Source organism: Fukomys damarensis, unplaced genomic scaffold, assembly GCF_012274545.1.
Source record: "Fukomys damarensis isolate Sample0158 unplaced genomic scaffold, DMR_v1.0_HiC HiC_scaffold_5, whole genome shotgun sequence".
Classification (NCBI taxonomy): Eukaryota; Metazoa; Chordata; class Mammalia; order Rodentia; family Bathyergidae; genus Fukomys; species Fukomys damarensis.
Window position 1 is genome coordinate 57,363,522 of NW_022900917.1, and position 16,075 is coordinate 57,379,596.

The 16,075-nt window shown below is 36.6% G+C and overlaps 1 protein-coding gene across 5 annotated transcripts in view; it reads left to right on the forward strand.

Annotated features, from left to right (window-relative positions):
• St18 (ST18 C2H2C-type zinc finger transcription factor) overlaps window positions 1–16,075 on the forward strand; it is a 310,680-nt gene that overhangs the window by 276,631 nt on the left and 17,974 nt on the right. For all 5 annotated transcript variants that reach the window (XM_033760733.1, XM_033760734.1, XM_033760736.1 and 2 more), the window contains 4 exons: window positions 698–943; window positions 7,819–7,931; window positions 13,263–13,325; window positions 13,955–14,023. In XM_033760733.1, the coding sequence (XP_033616624.1) occupies window positions 698–943; window positions 7,819–7,931; window positions 13,263–13,325; window positions 13,955–14,023 (491 nt within the window). The remainder of the gene's footprint in view (window positions 1–697; window positions 944–7,818; window positions 7,932–13,262; window positions 13,326–13,954; window positions 14,024–16,075) is intronic.

Here is a 16,075-nt window from a genome sequence, read left to right on the forward strand (position 1 = left end):
AATAATAATAATAATAATAATAATAAGCTTAGCAAAAGCAATCACAGAGAGGAACATTGTGAGACAGCACTAGTTTTAAGCCCCATATTAAGTATCTAAAAAATAAACACCTTGATTCTGAAGTCTCGTTATAGAACTTAAGCCCCAAACACTTACGCTGTCTGTGAACTCTCCCTTCTCTCCCTGTGCAGTCCAACAAAGCTTTCCAGTTCCAATAACCCAGAGTGCAATGTTGCTTATGTATTAATCTAATATTCCAATAAAAATTCTCTTCCAGCTGGTTATGTTTGCATATTTCTCATGTTAGATTAATTGTGTGATTCGGGGCAGGGGGGAGTTATGTGTGCCTTTTGATAATCACAAATGTTAATGCTTTAAATGTTGACTTTGGACTAATAATTCTGTAAATTAGAAAAGAAGATTTAAAGCTGAACTTTTTAAACATATACATAAATAAAACAATTTTAGCCAATTCATTTAGTATTTTGAATACTTTATTTGTATTAACACTAATGGGGCTGTTCTTAAAAGTCTGCCTAAGAACTGGACATTACACAAAGTAAATCAGAAAGCTGGATTGAAAAGCAGATATACTTCCATAAAAGCTTATGTTTAAAATTATCCCTTGAAAGCCCCACATGGCTAGGCTGTAACTGCAAACTGCTTAAATGTTTTTCTGTTTCCCATTGTATACCAGGGAGCCGAGATAGAAGTGGATGAAAATGGCACATTGGATTTAAGCATGAAAAAAAATCGAATCCTGGACAAGGCCGCACCCCTAACTTCCTCTAACACCACCGTTCCAACACCTTCCTCTTCCCCCTTCAAAACGAGCAGCATTCTGGTCAATGCAGCGTTCTATCAGGCTCTCTGCGACCAAGAGGGCTGGGAGACGCCTATCAACTATAGCAAAACTCATGGGAAGCCAGAGGAGGAGAAAGAGGTATTGTTTTAATGTCCATCAATAAGCTGAAGATGAGTGTGACTACAGAGTATTGCTAGCTTTTTCTTCCTAAATCATATTTTACATTCCTGTTCTCATACTACCCAATTCTCTTCTTTGGTTTAGGTTTTGATAAAGTGATGGTTTTTACTTTGAGGTGAGATTTACAAATGAACCCAGCTTTTCCTGTCACTTGCCTAAAATAATACATCATTCTAGTAAATTTTATTCCCATGGTGTTGTCGGTTGTCTGAACTACAAGAAAGAGTCTCTGTCTCTTATTTAGCAATTTGTAGGCAGCAATGCACTGCTCAACATGGAAATGCCAACTCATTAGTCCTTTCTGAACCAAAGGGTCAAAGGTGAAATCCAATCAGAGACAAGCCAGAATGTTGAAATTATGTCAAGTCCATTTTATGTTATGAAGGGGCTGCACTGGTATAGTTATGGAAAGAGTCATCTTCTGAGATATCAGATCATAAGTGTTAGATGTCTTAATTGTATTGACTCTGAGGTCAGGAACATATTTGTACACTTGGTCATCTCAGAGGTGGTTTCACCCCAAAAATCAGAACTTGTGATAGAACAGGAGCCCATGTAGCCTTCCTTCCCTCTCTGGGCCCCCTAACTTGATCTGATTGGCCACAGTCTAGTACTGTCACTTAAAAGACTTGGCAGCCAGTACCCCATTCTTTAGGCTTTACGTGATTGGAGGTAATCCTAAGGATTAGAGTGAATGGTCCTATTTTGGTGTCAGAAAAAATGTTGATGGACTCACTAGTTGATTTGCTTAAACCAAAATGTCAATTCTTTGCAGACGTGTGCACCATCTTTTTCAGCTTTTTGATTTTAAGAGACTTGGGGGGTCTAATGTAATTTTTGCTTTTACAACTTAGCATGTGAGTTGACATACTCAGTCATGATCACAAGATTGGGCTGTTTTCGCATCCTTCCTCCCTTCCTTCCTCCTTGTCTTCCTTCCTCCTCCACACATTCATTGGCATCTTTACATCCAAGCAGTGAGATAGATCCTGAAGGCTTAGCAACAAATAGGACATGCTTTACCATCTACAAGCACCTTGGCCACATGTGTGCCAAATACAGCGATAAACCGAGTGGCACAGTCAGGGTGTCAGAGATGGGTACCCAAACAAATCAGCACTCCTAGGATCTGAGGCACATCTTGTGTCCCCCCATTCATGCCATCATGTGGAAAGATGAAAGGAATCACAAGCAGTGTTCGATTAGACTCTGTCCTGCTACTGGCTTTAGTCTTTTTTTAAATACACCTAAAGTATCTCAAAGTGGTTTTAATTAATTCATCATAATATGTACTATAGGTATGGTAGATATCCTTTTCTAAAATACTTGGGACTAGACTTCGTTTAGACTTGGGAGTTTTTCAGATTTTGGAATAATTACATAAACTATTAGAGAAGCATCACTAACCCAAAAGTCTGAGATCCAGAATCCAAAACTTTATGAGTTTTGTGGTGGTATTTTGGATTTTAGATTTTCAGATTAAAAGTGCTCGAACTGTGTTTGTAGAATAAACTCCTATCAAAATGGTACAATTATCATTTGGTACATCTGACGACGTTAAATGTAACACTGGCATGTGATAAGTAAAAATGTCATTTACCTTAAATGATGATCATGAGCTGGCAGGGTGTATCTCTTGTTTCCATCACAGTGGCCCATTTCCTTCTCAAGCGTGTGGGGAAGAACTAAAGTCACACCTGATTTCTCCTATCTCAAGATTTGTCAGTAATCACCTTACTTGGTCATTCTGCACAACTTCTCTGAAATGGAAGGAAGGAGCAAGACAGAAGCAGATCAAGATAGTTGATACCACTGCCCACCAGGTGGCTTTCACAAAGGGAATGGCCCTCCAATTCAGTCTCCAGCCAGTTGACTGCTGCCACGGCCTGCAGGGCTGGAGGGTCCATGGAGGGAGAACGGTGGGAGATGAAGAAAAGACAAAGAGATGCAAAAAACTGAGGCTAGGTAGAGACTTCCTCCTGATGAGAAAGGAACTGGCTGGCAACTGCAGCAAGTTCGTTTATAGGGTAGAGATAAGGGAAGTGCAGGGGGAGCTGAAGGGGCTGATCTGTAACCAGAACAAGGAGAGCAGCTACTCTCTGCAGGCTTCGCACTTGGCAGTTTTATGGGGGAAACGGAGGGACGGGGAGGAAGGCACATCTCTGCAGGGCCTTTCTCCACCACACCATCTTGTCCACCTGTTCTTCTCCCAGGGGGACCCTGCCTCATCCATAGAAGGAAGTCAACAAGATGTGTTTTCCTAGTTCCACCAGGGGCCCGGCCTCATCTGTGGGAGGAGGCAAGTTAGGCCCTGGCCTAGTGATCTACAGCGTAGCTCCCCCTGCAGACTGCCAGTAGGCTCCCAGCATGATACCCATTCCTCTATGGGAAACCTATCCTTGGGTGTGAGGTCTGCGGGCATGGGTTGAGAAGCCAGTGTGTTTCACAGAGGATAGTGCTTTATGGAGTAGCTGTAAGTGCATCCCTGCCCTTGCATGAGACACATAGAACCAAAATCCTAACTTATGCTGGCTCCTGAGAGCATCCCGGTGTCAGGTGCTGAGTAGCATTGTGTTTTCTGACTTCATCCATGTGTCAGTGTTGGAAATGGACTTTCTTCAACCCATTCTCTAGAGATCTCCCTCCTGTATTTGTACTCAGTGTCAGACAGACAGACCCAATCTTGAATAATAATAAGGTACATTTGCATCAGGTGGGTTTTCCACTTCATGTAGGGTATCTTATATTGTCTGACATTCATTTTATTTTTGTGTCCTCAGCAGCAATGCTAACATTGCACCTTTATATTCTGAGAGCCCTTCCTTGGCTATCCTTACTGCCCCAGGAGTCAGAAAATAAGTTTCATGACAACTGCTTTATCTTTATTTTCCAATCTCATTTTTTGTATCAGGATTCGTCTTGGCAGCTTTATAGTTTCAACTTGAATATGTTTTTATCTAATGCAGATAGATTTTTCATTTTCTTGAAAAAAAATGACCGTTTCATTTTCTTGCAAGGTTACAAAAAATAAAAATGTTTCTTTAGACTAGATTTTTTTTTTCAAAATGACTTATGTTATATCAGTTCTGATAGGATAGTTTCTTTATGGCTGCAATTTCTGTGTTGAGTATTCTGATGTCTGGGATTTAGAAGCTATGTTGGAATCCCACACCACTGAGAGTGGCAAGGAGGAATTGGGAATGCTAAATGTATTCTTGGACTCAAAGTGCTTGTCTTAGGTTTGAGTAGGCAATACTGTTTCAAGCTAGATGCTTATTGTCACAGCTATGCGCACTGGGTGATTCATTACTAGTGGAAGCTACAGTTGATGGGGATAGATACAAAAGTGCTTCTGAATCACTGTACTTCCTTTGTTCAGTTTCTCACCCTGTTCTTTGTTCCCTTATTATCCCCTATGCCTACGTAATTTACTATCAGTGTTTTTACAAACAGAGAGTATTTTCCACATACTGTTCTAAGTCTTGACAATAACAAATGTGAGGTTTGTAAGACATTATTTTGAAGAGGTCGATTGCATTCGGTGTTGTCATGGAGGAGATATCAGGAACATATATGCAATGAGAATAAACACAAGGAATCTTTATGTATAGTGTCTCATTTTCCCAACAATTCTGCAAAGCAGGATTGCGACCATGTTTTTTAGAGAAGAAAATTGACACTGAGGGAGGTGCCATTGTTGGTTCTTAACCATACAGAAATTAATGGGCCAGGACATCCTGAAAATGAAGAAGGAAATGGAGGAACATGGAGAAGACAAAGAAAAAAACATCACCCAGAGGTGGGGATAGTTGAGGAAATATTAAGAAAAAAATGAAAGAAGAAGAAGAAGAATGAAGAGATGCTGTGTGGCTACCTTTATCTCAGGTGCTTTCAAGGACACAGGACAAAAGCCCTCAGACTCAGGCAGGTCTCCACGATGTGACCCCAACAAGACATCATAACCATTGAGAACCAGAAATGCTGTGTTCCTACTCTCACCTTGTCCTTCCCTATGCCCCTCTTCTCCCTCCTCCCCAAGCCACACCACACATGACACCCATACAACTAGAAACTAGGTGATTATTTCTAATTCATTGTTATCTAGTTCATGTGCACAACAGTTGCTTTATTTTGGTGGTAATTTTCAGAAAATATTGTCTATCTCTCTCAGTGAAATAGCCTGTCCAGATGCCCCCTAAAAAAAATCATGAATTTGGAAAAAACTCAAAATAAGTTGAAAGGAAAGTACTGAGAAATAGCTAGGGCTGTCAGTTTCATTCAACTGTCAGTTCTCCAAAGATTTCAGGGCTTCAAATGTTAAAAGTGCCAGATGCTATTATCTGTTATTCATGTTACCATTATGTTCTGTCTTTACTGAAATCAATATAAACTTCCATCTGTACATTAAAGAATTTTATGGAGTGTGTATGCTCTCTAAACACACATTTATGCTGTGTTCTCTTTTACCTATCATGCACAGGATAAAATTATTATTTTCAAAATAAAACTTTAAATATTGGATAAAGGATTCTCACAAATGCAATTGAATTATTCTACACTGGGTGCTATTTAGGAATTCATCCAGTATCAAATGCTTCTGTATAGAACTAATCTAAGAACTCTTAACAATGGCCACCTCTGTTTTAATACACATACTCTCTGCAAGCTTCCAGGAGTGGAATGTTAAGCAAAGAAACAGGGAAAAGGCAGTTATTTTAAAAGCAATTGCACACATAAGAGTTTATAATTTTTTAAAGTTATGAAATATTTAAAAGGTCATTGGCAACAAAATTATGCTATTGAACTATTGCCACATATTATTATACCAAATTAAATAACATCCTGCTAGCATAATTTTATATGTTTAGTCCAATAAAAATTTGAACTTTCATAATTGATCATTTGTTTTCAAGTTCTTCCATTCTCTTGCCTTCCATAGCATTCAGATTCAACCCCAGACAATAGCTGCAAATCTTTATGTTTTCCTATATAAATACACATGCCTTTTTAGAAACTATGTGCTTTAGAGTAGGGAACTAATGAATTTATTCTTTTTACTTCATACCATTTTGTGAAAAAGTCAGCATCTAAACAGAAGAACAAAGGCTGTTGGATACTGAAGCAATATTGGATTTAGCTTTTGCATCTACTTTGAAAAAGCCAAGACATTTCTGAATTAGAATCAAAGTTACTACCCATGCCAAATTCAGATTGTCCCAAATGGAGTGGATAGTGGAACAATTGAGCTCAAAGGCTTTAAAATTAGGACATGTTTTACTTTAGCCTTTTACACGGTAAAACTTTAAAAGGATAAGTTTCAATCATCTGTCCTGCAGTAAATTCTGTGTAGGTGACATTAAATAACACCTCCTTTTGCATCCTGGTATATAAGTAGCATGAAGTACACTTTTCTCTTGACTTATTTTCAGTGGGGATTGAACTCAGGGCCTTCTAAATGAGCTGCCTCTGCAGCCCTCTTTACTTTCTCCTTTTGAGACAGAGTCTCACTAAATGAGCTGCTCAGGCAAGGTTTAAACTTGCAATCCCCTCACCTCAGCCTCTGAGAGTGCTTCTTTTTGCTTTTAAATGGAATGTGTAGCATTATAAACAATATGGGAAAAGATGCTGTACCAAACCAGGTTCTATTATTTTGATTTGAAAATAGTCTCACTTTCAATGGTTTATCATTGTATTTCCTATAGCATACTTGTATGTAAAATGATTGATTTGTTTATCCAAGTAATGAATGAAACTACATTGGCCCTGATGACAAGATCAATGTTTAGAATTTTTATTTCTAAAATCAAGAGTTTTTTTCTGTTATCTTTGAATGTTAGCCTCAGAATTATTAAAATTATGCGGTAGCATTTTATATCCATGTAATTTAAAGAAATCTTACTTTGGATGACTCAAAATCATGAATTCATCCTAATTAGATCAGTGCTTTCAAGGTTTAGAATATACTTTTCTATATTAGTTAATCTGATGTTAACATTAGTCTACAAAGTATTATATTTACTAGATATAGCCTTAATAATGAAAACAAGCTGATTATCCAATTTAGGAAAATCATTTGAGTTTTATGTGGGATAACACTTGGTAGATAAATGATTTGGAAAGATTAGTGAGCTTTCCTTATGGGGTCAGAATCAACATTAACTTTAAAAGACCATGAAAATGAGTGCTGTCCAATAAGAAATTCCACCCAGTGAATGAAGACATTACAAGATATCAACCTAGAAAAAAAGAAAAACAGGAAGCAACATGAAAATAAGAACAATTATCCAGAAAAATGAAATTAGCACCTAAATACTGTGGCCTCAAGCTATTACATATTTAAATGAAGAATGCAGATCATGATCAATTGTTTATTGAAATGAACATTTTCTAAACCTAAACTTCTTTTATTTTAAAATCTGTATGATTTATTTTTTTCTTGTTTTTAAATTTTACTGCTGTTGACTGCTGAATATGTAAAGAACTATTCCTGTATTTTCTGGGGCATGTTCATTGTACAATACAACTTAAACTCAATTAAATTTAATATGTTAATTTATATCGTTCAAGGAATGCCTCTGTAATTGTATTACCTAAGATGTGAAATTTTTAAGGTGCTTTCATCAATCGTAATTTCTCATTTTCACTGAGGATAAAGATTCATAACAATTAGGAAAATATTCTTTTACTCATGATCTTATTTCTTATACAAGTCTTTTTGCAATTTCAGCTAAATCTTCAGATAAATTCAGATATGACTCGTATGACTTCAAATCCAGTTGTCTTTTTAGAGTGCCCTAATGATTCTGTCTCCCTGCCCCCTCATTTTTTTTCAGAGAGACAAAAACTCTCTAGAAAATTTAGAAGAAAAAAAGTTTCCTGGAGAAGCCTCTATACCAAGCCCTAAACCCAAGCTCCATGCAAGAGATCTCAAAAAAGAGCTAATCACGTAAGTGGTATCCACTGCTGTGTCTTGTAAGATTCTGAAATGAAGAGAGCGAAGTTTATAATTTTGGATAATAATATTTTGGCCTATACATTTGACTTTAAGATAGTTTTAGGAGAATTTCAACTAGCCAGCAGTTAAATGTCCAACATGTACCTAAACGTATGCATTAAGCTGAGCAGGCTGTTAAAAAAGAGTGTAGAAAAAAAAGTGTATAGGGGATATGGTCTTATGCTAAGGAAAATGAAACAATCTGTTGTTTAAAAAGTAAAATAAATTGGAACAATTAGAAAAGTGTGTTTTGGCCAAAGTTCTCAACTGAGATCCATTCATGCTAAAGGATTTAAGGCGTGGCTTCAGAGAGTTAGGAGTGATGTAACTAACAAACAGTCTATGAAACTTGCTACTTGGGTTAGACAGTGAATAATTTTCATTACATCCTCAGAGGGGTACTTTGACCTAGAAGAGTTAAAAACCCATTATTCTGATTTGATCATTACACAATGCATACTTCAAAGAGTCACATTATATTCGCTAAAATATATATAATATAACAATTGCTATATTATATTAAAACATACCAGTTTCAATTAAAACTAAAAACAAAATAAATAGACCAGGGCACCCAAACACAGTAAATGCTAGTTGTGTGCCTGTGAGTGAGTGAATTAATGAAATTCAGGGAACTATTTTTAAAATGTTTAAATATTAATGAAGTATACTCAAACACAGATACATTTATAGCTACTAATTAATGACAGTATTCAACCAACAATAACTTTTCCACTTAGGCACCAGTGCTTATATGCTCTGCTCTGTATCCCTCTGTATAAAATACATTTACAATTTTCCAATAAATATAGATTTAAAAACTTTTCATGCCCTGGGAGACTCTCCACCTGAACTCCATTTCTGCTCTCATTTATAGCTAAACTCCTTAAAAAAGTTGTCAATAGTGTGTGACTCAGTTTCCCTCCTGAATGTTTACCAAATAGACTTTCACTGTCATCACTCCACCCAAACCACCATTGTAGTTGATTCGTCTGAGACCCCTCCCTTGTTCTGGCTGTTGGTCCTTGATTCTCCTGTTCCTGTTGATGGGACAGTGGGATTCCACCAAGCTGACCTCACCTTTCTCTGTGGTCTGTAATCTGCTATTCACCCTTGGCTTCTAAGTCGCTTCACCTTGGGGCTTTCATTCACTGAAATTCCTTCCTGGACTCAGGCTCTGCCCTCTAAATTTTGGGATGTTTCAGACCTCAGTGGTAGGACCTCTTCTGTCTTTCATCTACACGCTCTGCCATCTGCACCTTCCCTGTGACCTCTGGATGCATACACACTGGCCCACAGGAGCAGTGAGCTCTCCCCTTCCCTCAGGCACTGCCTTTTTCCTCCCTTCCATCCTCCTCTGACCCCTGACACACCCCAAATGCACCTTCCCTAAAGCCTCCCAGATACTGCTCTCTCTGACAAAAGTTCTCCTCCGAGGCCCACCTCCTCTCCCTCAGCTCTTCTCGAAAATGGCCCTTACCTGTGAGACCTTCCAGGTATGCAGATCTTCACCCCAGCCCTGACACTCCATCTTCTTTCCAGATCCTTTCCTCGTCAGCATTTAGCACCATCTAGCACACGTACAGTACCCATCTGCCTTCACCTCTGCTATCTGTTATCTGTCTCCCTCACCGAGAAGGAGCCCAGATGCTCTTCTGCCCTCATGTTCTCTTCTTTACCTCCTCTACACCACTGGTGCTTGTTATGTGCTGTCCGCTTCACATTTCCCCATCTGCATGCACAGTGCCTGGGATAGAGAACACATCTCAAATGCCAGCAATGCCAAGTATATAAAGGGCCTCAAAAATGGCAAGCACACAGTAGAATGATTCCTAGTCCAGCATCCGTGTGTTGTATCAGCACGAAAGTTGCTTTTGAAAGCTTGAATTTTGCATTCCTTAAGAATTTCATAGACAAGCATTTCTGGCTAAAACATCACGTGCCCGTATAAGTCATTATTCGCGTGCTGCTGGGTGGTGGCCACATGACCTACAAAACACACTGCAACTTAAATTTCCCCAAACATTGTTTCCTTCCAAGAGGTCACTTATGTGAGCCACTTATTACCATTTGGGCCTGCTACTCAAGTTTGCATATCTTTGTATAGCATCTCTTTCAAAAATTGAAAATTTTTATTTTTGAAAATGGATTGTTGGGAATTGCCAAAAGCGATTGCAAACTAAATGTCAATAGTACTCAGCCATAAAGAATGAGAAATTAGAGTCATCCATAGCAAAATGGATGCATATTGAGATCATACTCTTAAGTGAAATTATAAATAAGTCACATGTGTAAATACCAAATAGTTTCTCTGGTGTGAAAAACTTAAAGTGTAAATAAGATCCAAACGGTATAATTGACAATGTGAAATAGGAAGAAAAGGGCTAAAGGTGTAGGGGAAGTGGGAAGGGAAGGGAAAAGGAAATGAGGGAAAAGAAAAAAATGAAAAAATGGAAAAAAGTTTTTGTAAATAGGGAAGGGAGGAGGGGTTGAAGGGAGGGCAGGGGAATGGGGAAAAAATGAGAACCAAGACCTGTCATGTAAAGGTACAGGATCCCAGTGATGAATGTAACACTACTGAATACTAAAATATACCAATAAACTCAATGAGAAAAAAAAGATCGATGATTAATATGTAATATCATTTGGAGTGATTGAAAAATGAATGAAATGAATGTAATTTGTAATAAGTACTGCTTGTGGGTATTAAGGTAATAAAAAAAGAAAAGTTTCAAAAAACTTGAACAATTTGTATAATTGATAACTGAATTATCAAGCAGAGATTTCACAGAGCACACATATTACAAACAGGATGGGTATCTTGATGGATATCACTTATTTAAATGTATCTGTGGTAAAATATTTGTTTTGTGAAAGTCATACTACTTTATAGTGTAACTCTGTCCTTATGATTTGCTTTATGTTTTAAGTAGATAATTATACTTTGCTTACCAGAAACTGTTTGGTAAGAACAGCATTTTATTTTGTCAGCCATCCTATAATTTGTAGAGTTTGAGCAGCACTTACTGAGGAAATTAGCTAGTTTCCTTCCTTTAGTTTTGATACTTTCCTCTGCAAACCTGAACATAATATATTGTCCAACTGGTATTGGTACATAAAACATTTTTCACTATAGATTTGGAATTAAATCTAGCTATCAAAATCCTAAGCAGAAATCTTTTCTACTATTATGTTACTAATTCTTTGTTTGGCCTTTTTCTATGAATAAAATTTTTAAAATTTTCAAATTAGTTTTCAGCTAATCAAATATATTTTTATTATATTTTGTAGGAAATTTTATATAATTCATTTTTAAATTACTGTGTCCTCTGACATTTTTGGCAATGTTAATAGGAATAATTAAAATAGAATAAAATATAGAATAAGTGCTGTTAAAGAACACTAGGTGGCAAAGTAGTAGTTCTAAAGTGGGAATTGCCAAGCAATTGAAACAGATCTCTCACCTCTAAGTGTTCCAGTTGTATGATGTTCAGGAAAGATTTTTCTGCATTTCATCTGGCGCTAACAAGATAACTGAGCTCTTATGTAATCGCTTTTAATTTTTTCTTTATTGTTTTACATATGTTTTAGCTTCTACACTTTCTTTTCTGACACCCTGTCCAGGAAAGGGACAAAAGAATTAGATGACTCAATTTAGATCAAGCCTTGAAAATCAGACATCCCTTTGCAGTTTCTCGTGCTCATAGTTATTTTTAGGTTACCTGAAAATGATTGGAAAATAGCTCATGGGAAAAGAAAACTATTTAAAAAGTGACAATTCAAAACATACTGGAATGTTGTTCATCAAGCCCAAATGTCTCTTTGAAAGGTTAAATTCTGTGTTCTTCATGTATAGAGACGCCCTTACTCTGGGAACATTGTCAGAGAAAATCAGATGCAGGAATGACGTAACTCATTTTCTCTCTGATTCCTAACACTGCCACAAATAGCACTGAGTAGGCTGGGGTCAATCTGCTCACCCCTAATGAGTGACTTTCCAACAGCCTCATAGGAAATTGAAAGACTGAAAAACCAAATAATCTACTAATTGTGGAAGAAAAACTTCTAAGGATAACTACAATCTTGCACTGCTTTTTAAAACATGAAAGAAGCCTAGGTCATGACCAGTTTCTGAGATAAAGTGAAGCAGAAGGGGCTCAAATGGTGGTGGATAATCTTTGACAGATGGCCTAAGAGCCTATTCTCAGACTAATGGTGAATGGGGGATTGTCCTCCTTGGGTTATGGATGTATTAGTCCGATGTCCTGTCACTGGAACACAATACCTCATATCCAGAACTTAAAGAAGGACACGTGTAGTTTAACTCACGGTTTCAGTCGATTCAGTCCATGATCATCGGGCTCCAAGGCAGGAGCATATGATGGAAGAGTACAGCAGAGCAGAGATATGCAGTTCATGAAGGCGTGGAAACAGCGCCAGAGAGGAAGAGGCCGAGGACTGAATATATCCAAATCCATACCTCCATGACCCACCCAGACGCACCCAGAAGTGTGCTTTACTAATTAATCCCCTGGTGGCTCCTCAGTCAGTCAATTTAGTGTGATGAAGCTTAACCACCACAACGCTTTGGGTGAAATTACTTAAAGAGTTTTACCAACTAAACTTCTTGCCTACTTCTGTATACTGTCAGCAACTTTCCCACCTAAAGCATTAATTTTCATTTGAGTCAAAGATTTTTCTTCTTTTTCTACTGTTGGTATTTAAAATGTTTATGAAATTAGTATGTGATATGTACATATACCAACTCCCCACAATTAATGTAATCACTATCTACTGCAGACGTGTATTAAAATGTTTTAAATCTTTGTTAAGTGACTAGGTTGCTCAAAAACTTAGAAAAATTATTTTCTTGAATTTATCATATAATTGGTGCCAGGACTCCTAGGATCTGCTTTTAAGTATGGATTTCTAATGTTTATTTTTTATGATATTTATATTTTCAAAGAACTAGAATACTGTTGATTATTGACTCACAAAATCACTAAGACATACATTTTAATATTTTCACTTAATTCATTTGAATCAGAGAATTGGATAACATATTGGAAACAGATAGTTAAGGAAGCAACTCGACATGCTACGATTCTTAGGGTTTTTTAGTTCATCTACTGGTTCTTCTATAAAACCAATCTAAATCCTTGCTGTGCTAGCCTGTGCATCTTCTGTGCAAATATTAACTTATCTTAAAAAGGGGATCTACTCCCTAACCTATGAATCTGTGAAGTGCACTTGACTCTAATGATGTACTTTTCTGTCCATCAGCTGTCCAACACCAGGATGTGATGGAAGTGGCCATGTCACCGGCAACTATGCATCTCACCGCAGGTACCGTATGACCTCTCCAGTGTGGTTAGGGCAGGTCTTCATCATTTTGTGCTGTTGTAAATACATACTTTCACCCTTTCTTGGTTAAAAATGGCTTGTAGTCCAAGTCACAAAGTGAAAGTTAATGTCAGACTTTGGTCCTGCCTAGCTTTAAATAAAGACAATAGAATGACTTGGGCAGACCATTAACCTGGTGGAGGTGGCACCTTTGATGCTGGACAAGACATTAGAAAGATTAAACAGTGCAAAGCACATGATGCACCTTTCCATTTACCTTTTTCTTGCTATTGTTAACTTTCCCTTGGGGCACCAGATTGAGCTGTTATGCTAGGATCACCTGAGGCTGCTGTGGGGATGAATTATGTCAGCAATCACTGGGCCATTGAATTCTAGAGCTAGAGAATTTCACTGGACGAAACCATACATTAAATAACAAATCTGAGTTTACCAGAAGTAATTAAAGTGCCCACAAGTGAAGACTCAGAGCAGCATAGCCAAATTCAAACCCATATTTTTAATCCCCAACCCCCAGTTATTAATAATTTAACATGTCACAAACTCGGGATGCCATTGAATTAGATTTGTATGTGTCAGTATTGTATTTTTTTTTCTTTCTTCTCCCTCTGTAGTGTTTCTGGATGTCCCTTAGCAGATAAGACTCTTAAGTCCCTCATGGCTGCTAACTCTCAGGAGCTTAAGTAAGTGTCAGGAGGCATGACTTCTTTAGCCTTTGTCCCCCTACCCGATAGGAACCCCCTGGTCATCCAGTGTCAGTGTGATCAATGAATAGTAAATTATACTCAACTAAATAATAGCAAAGCTCTCTTTCATGAGAAAGTTGGAATGACAGCAAAAATTGTAATCTAGTTAATTTGTTTGCTTTGGAGGCCTTATATAGTATATTGTAGTAATTTTTTTAAGGAATGATGTAATTGCTAAATGCAATACATTTTTTGTTGATTTCAGACCTATGAATGTGTGTCAAAGCACTTCCATCATCTAATTTTAAGAAAATTGATTAATATTTTACTTTATAGACATTTTAGATCATACAGCTACCTTTCACTTTTGGATGCTAAACACAATTTTGATTCATTTCTACCCAGTTACAAGATCTCAAGTTTCATGTGCATTAATATTTACTTATTTATTTTTTATTTTTTCCTTTTTTATTCTAAATTTCATTTGCTTGATTTTATTACATACAATATAATCAAATAGTTAAATTCATTTTACATCCTTGATAATGAACCAACAAAAACATTTGGAATGGAGTAAAACAGAAACAGTAAAGAGAACTGTGAAATATACATTTCTCATTTTCAAAATGTTATGTACAGTTTACTATCAGTATAGATTTTAGAAATCATTTCACTGATTACCATTTTTCTACATTGAAACATAAGAAAGTTGAGTCATAATTAATAATTCACCAATTGAAAAGTGAGATATACCAGAATAGTTTAATTATTCTCATTGGTACATCTTGTATGGCTACTGGGTTTATTCAGTATTTTGTCTAAACATTATTTCAAAAGTAGGTAATATATTGAAATCATGTAGATTGAGAAGTCCTATTGCACTACTTAACATTTATGTGTTTTTTGCCAATGTCAAATAAGCAATATTTCGGACTTTCCACACAAGAAAAAAGACATTTCATTGACCCCTTGTTCAGATATTCAATGAGAAGTTCTTTAAATAAAAAAACTATTTAGAGCAGGAGTTTCCATAATTACAACATGCTAATAAAACACTGTTGCACTAAAAAGTGTTAGTAGAAAAAGATAAGCACACAAGGATTCCCTACAATAGAGAATACACAGCATGTCTTTAAATGGTTAAATAAATGCTCAATGCAAGTTACTCCCATCAGCTAGAAGAATATTGTTCTGATTTTCTATTTCATTTGGGCGAAAAAAAGCATTTATCCCTTTTTTGTGCCCGTGGATTGGTTGTAAAAGCATTCCATGAAAGTTTATAGGGATTAAGTTTAAGGAAAAGAAGAGTACTCACAATTTTTTATCAATTTTTGCTTTTCTCAGCTAGAACTCTTTTTTGGGTGGAGATTTGAACTATAGGGAACATAATGTGAAATAATAAATGAAGGTGATTCATACTAAAACTTTTCAGAAAGTAAATATTTTTGATGGCCTCTGTTTTTATTTATATTGGGGATTTTAATAAACAATAAAAAGAGGAATATCTGTACAAACTCTTGTTTTTTAATGTACTTTGAAACCCATTCCTAATCAGCATTCCAAGCAGAAGTGTATTCCTCTTCCTTTGTCAACTTTCTGATTCCAGATTTAATGGTTTACTATGGATAATTAGTTATGGGAAGATTTTCCCAAAGACCAGTTAGCTTGGGCCATGAGGCAGGACAGACCAGGAGCAAATTATTTAAGTTCTCTACTAATCATATTAATGCTCCACGTCCCTTTGAGTTTACATATACCAGTGTTGTTCATGTGAAATTTGGTAGGACTGCCTATCAGAGAAAATAAATTATTCATAGAAACAATCTGGAAAAGTATTCTTCTTACATGAAAGATAAGATCTTCATATGATGTAGACAGAAGCCCTGCAGTAAGTTGTGGGCTGATTTTCAAGTTCCTTCCAATACAAGACTTTTTAAAAAATGTACAATAAATAGCAACTAATACTTTGTCTGCCAAGAGTCCCACGGTAGTTCCATATTTTAGAATTTTTTTTCAAAAATATATTCTTAACCAAAATCTAATCAGATT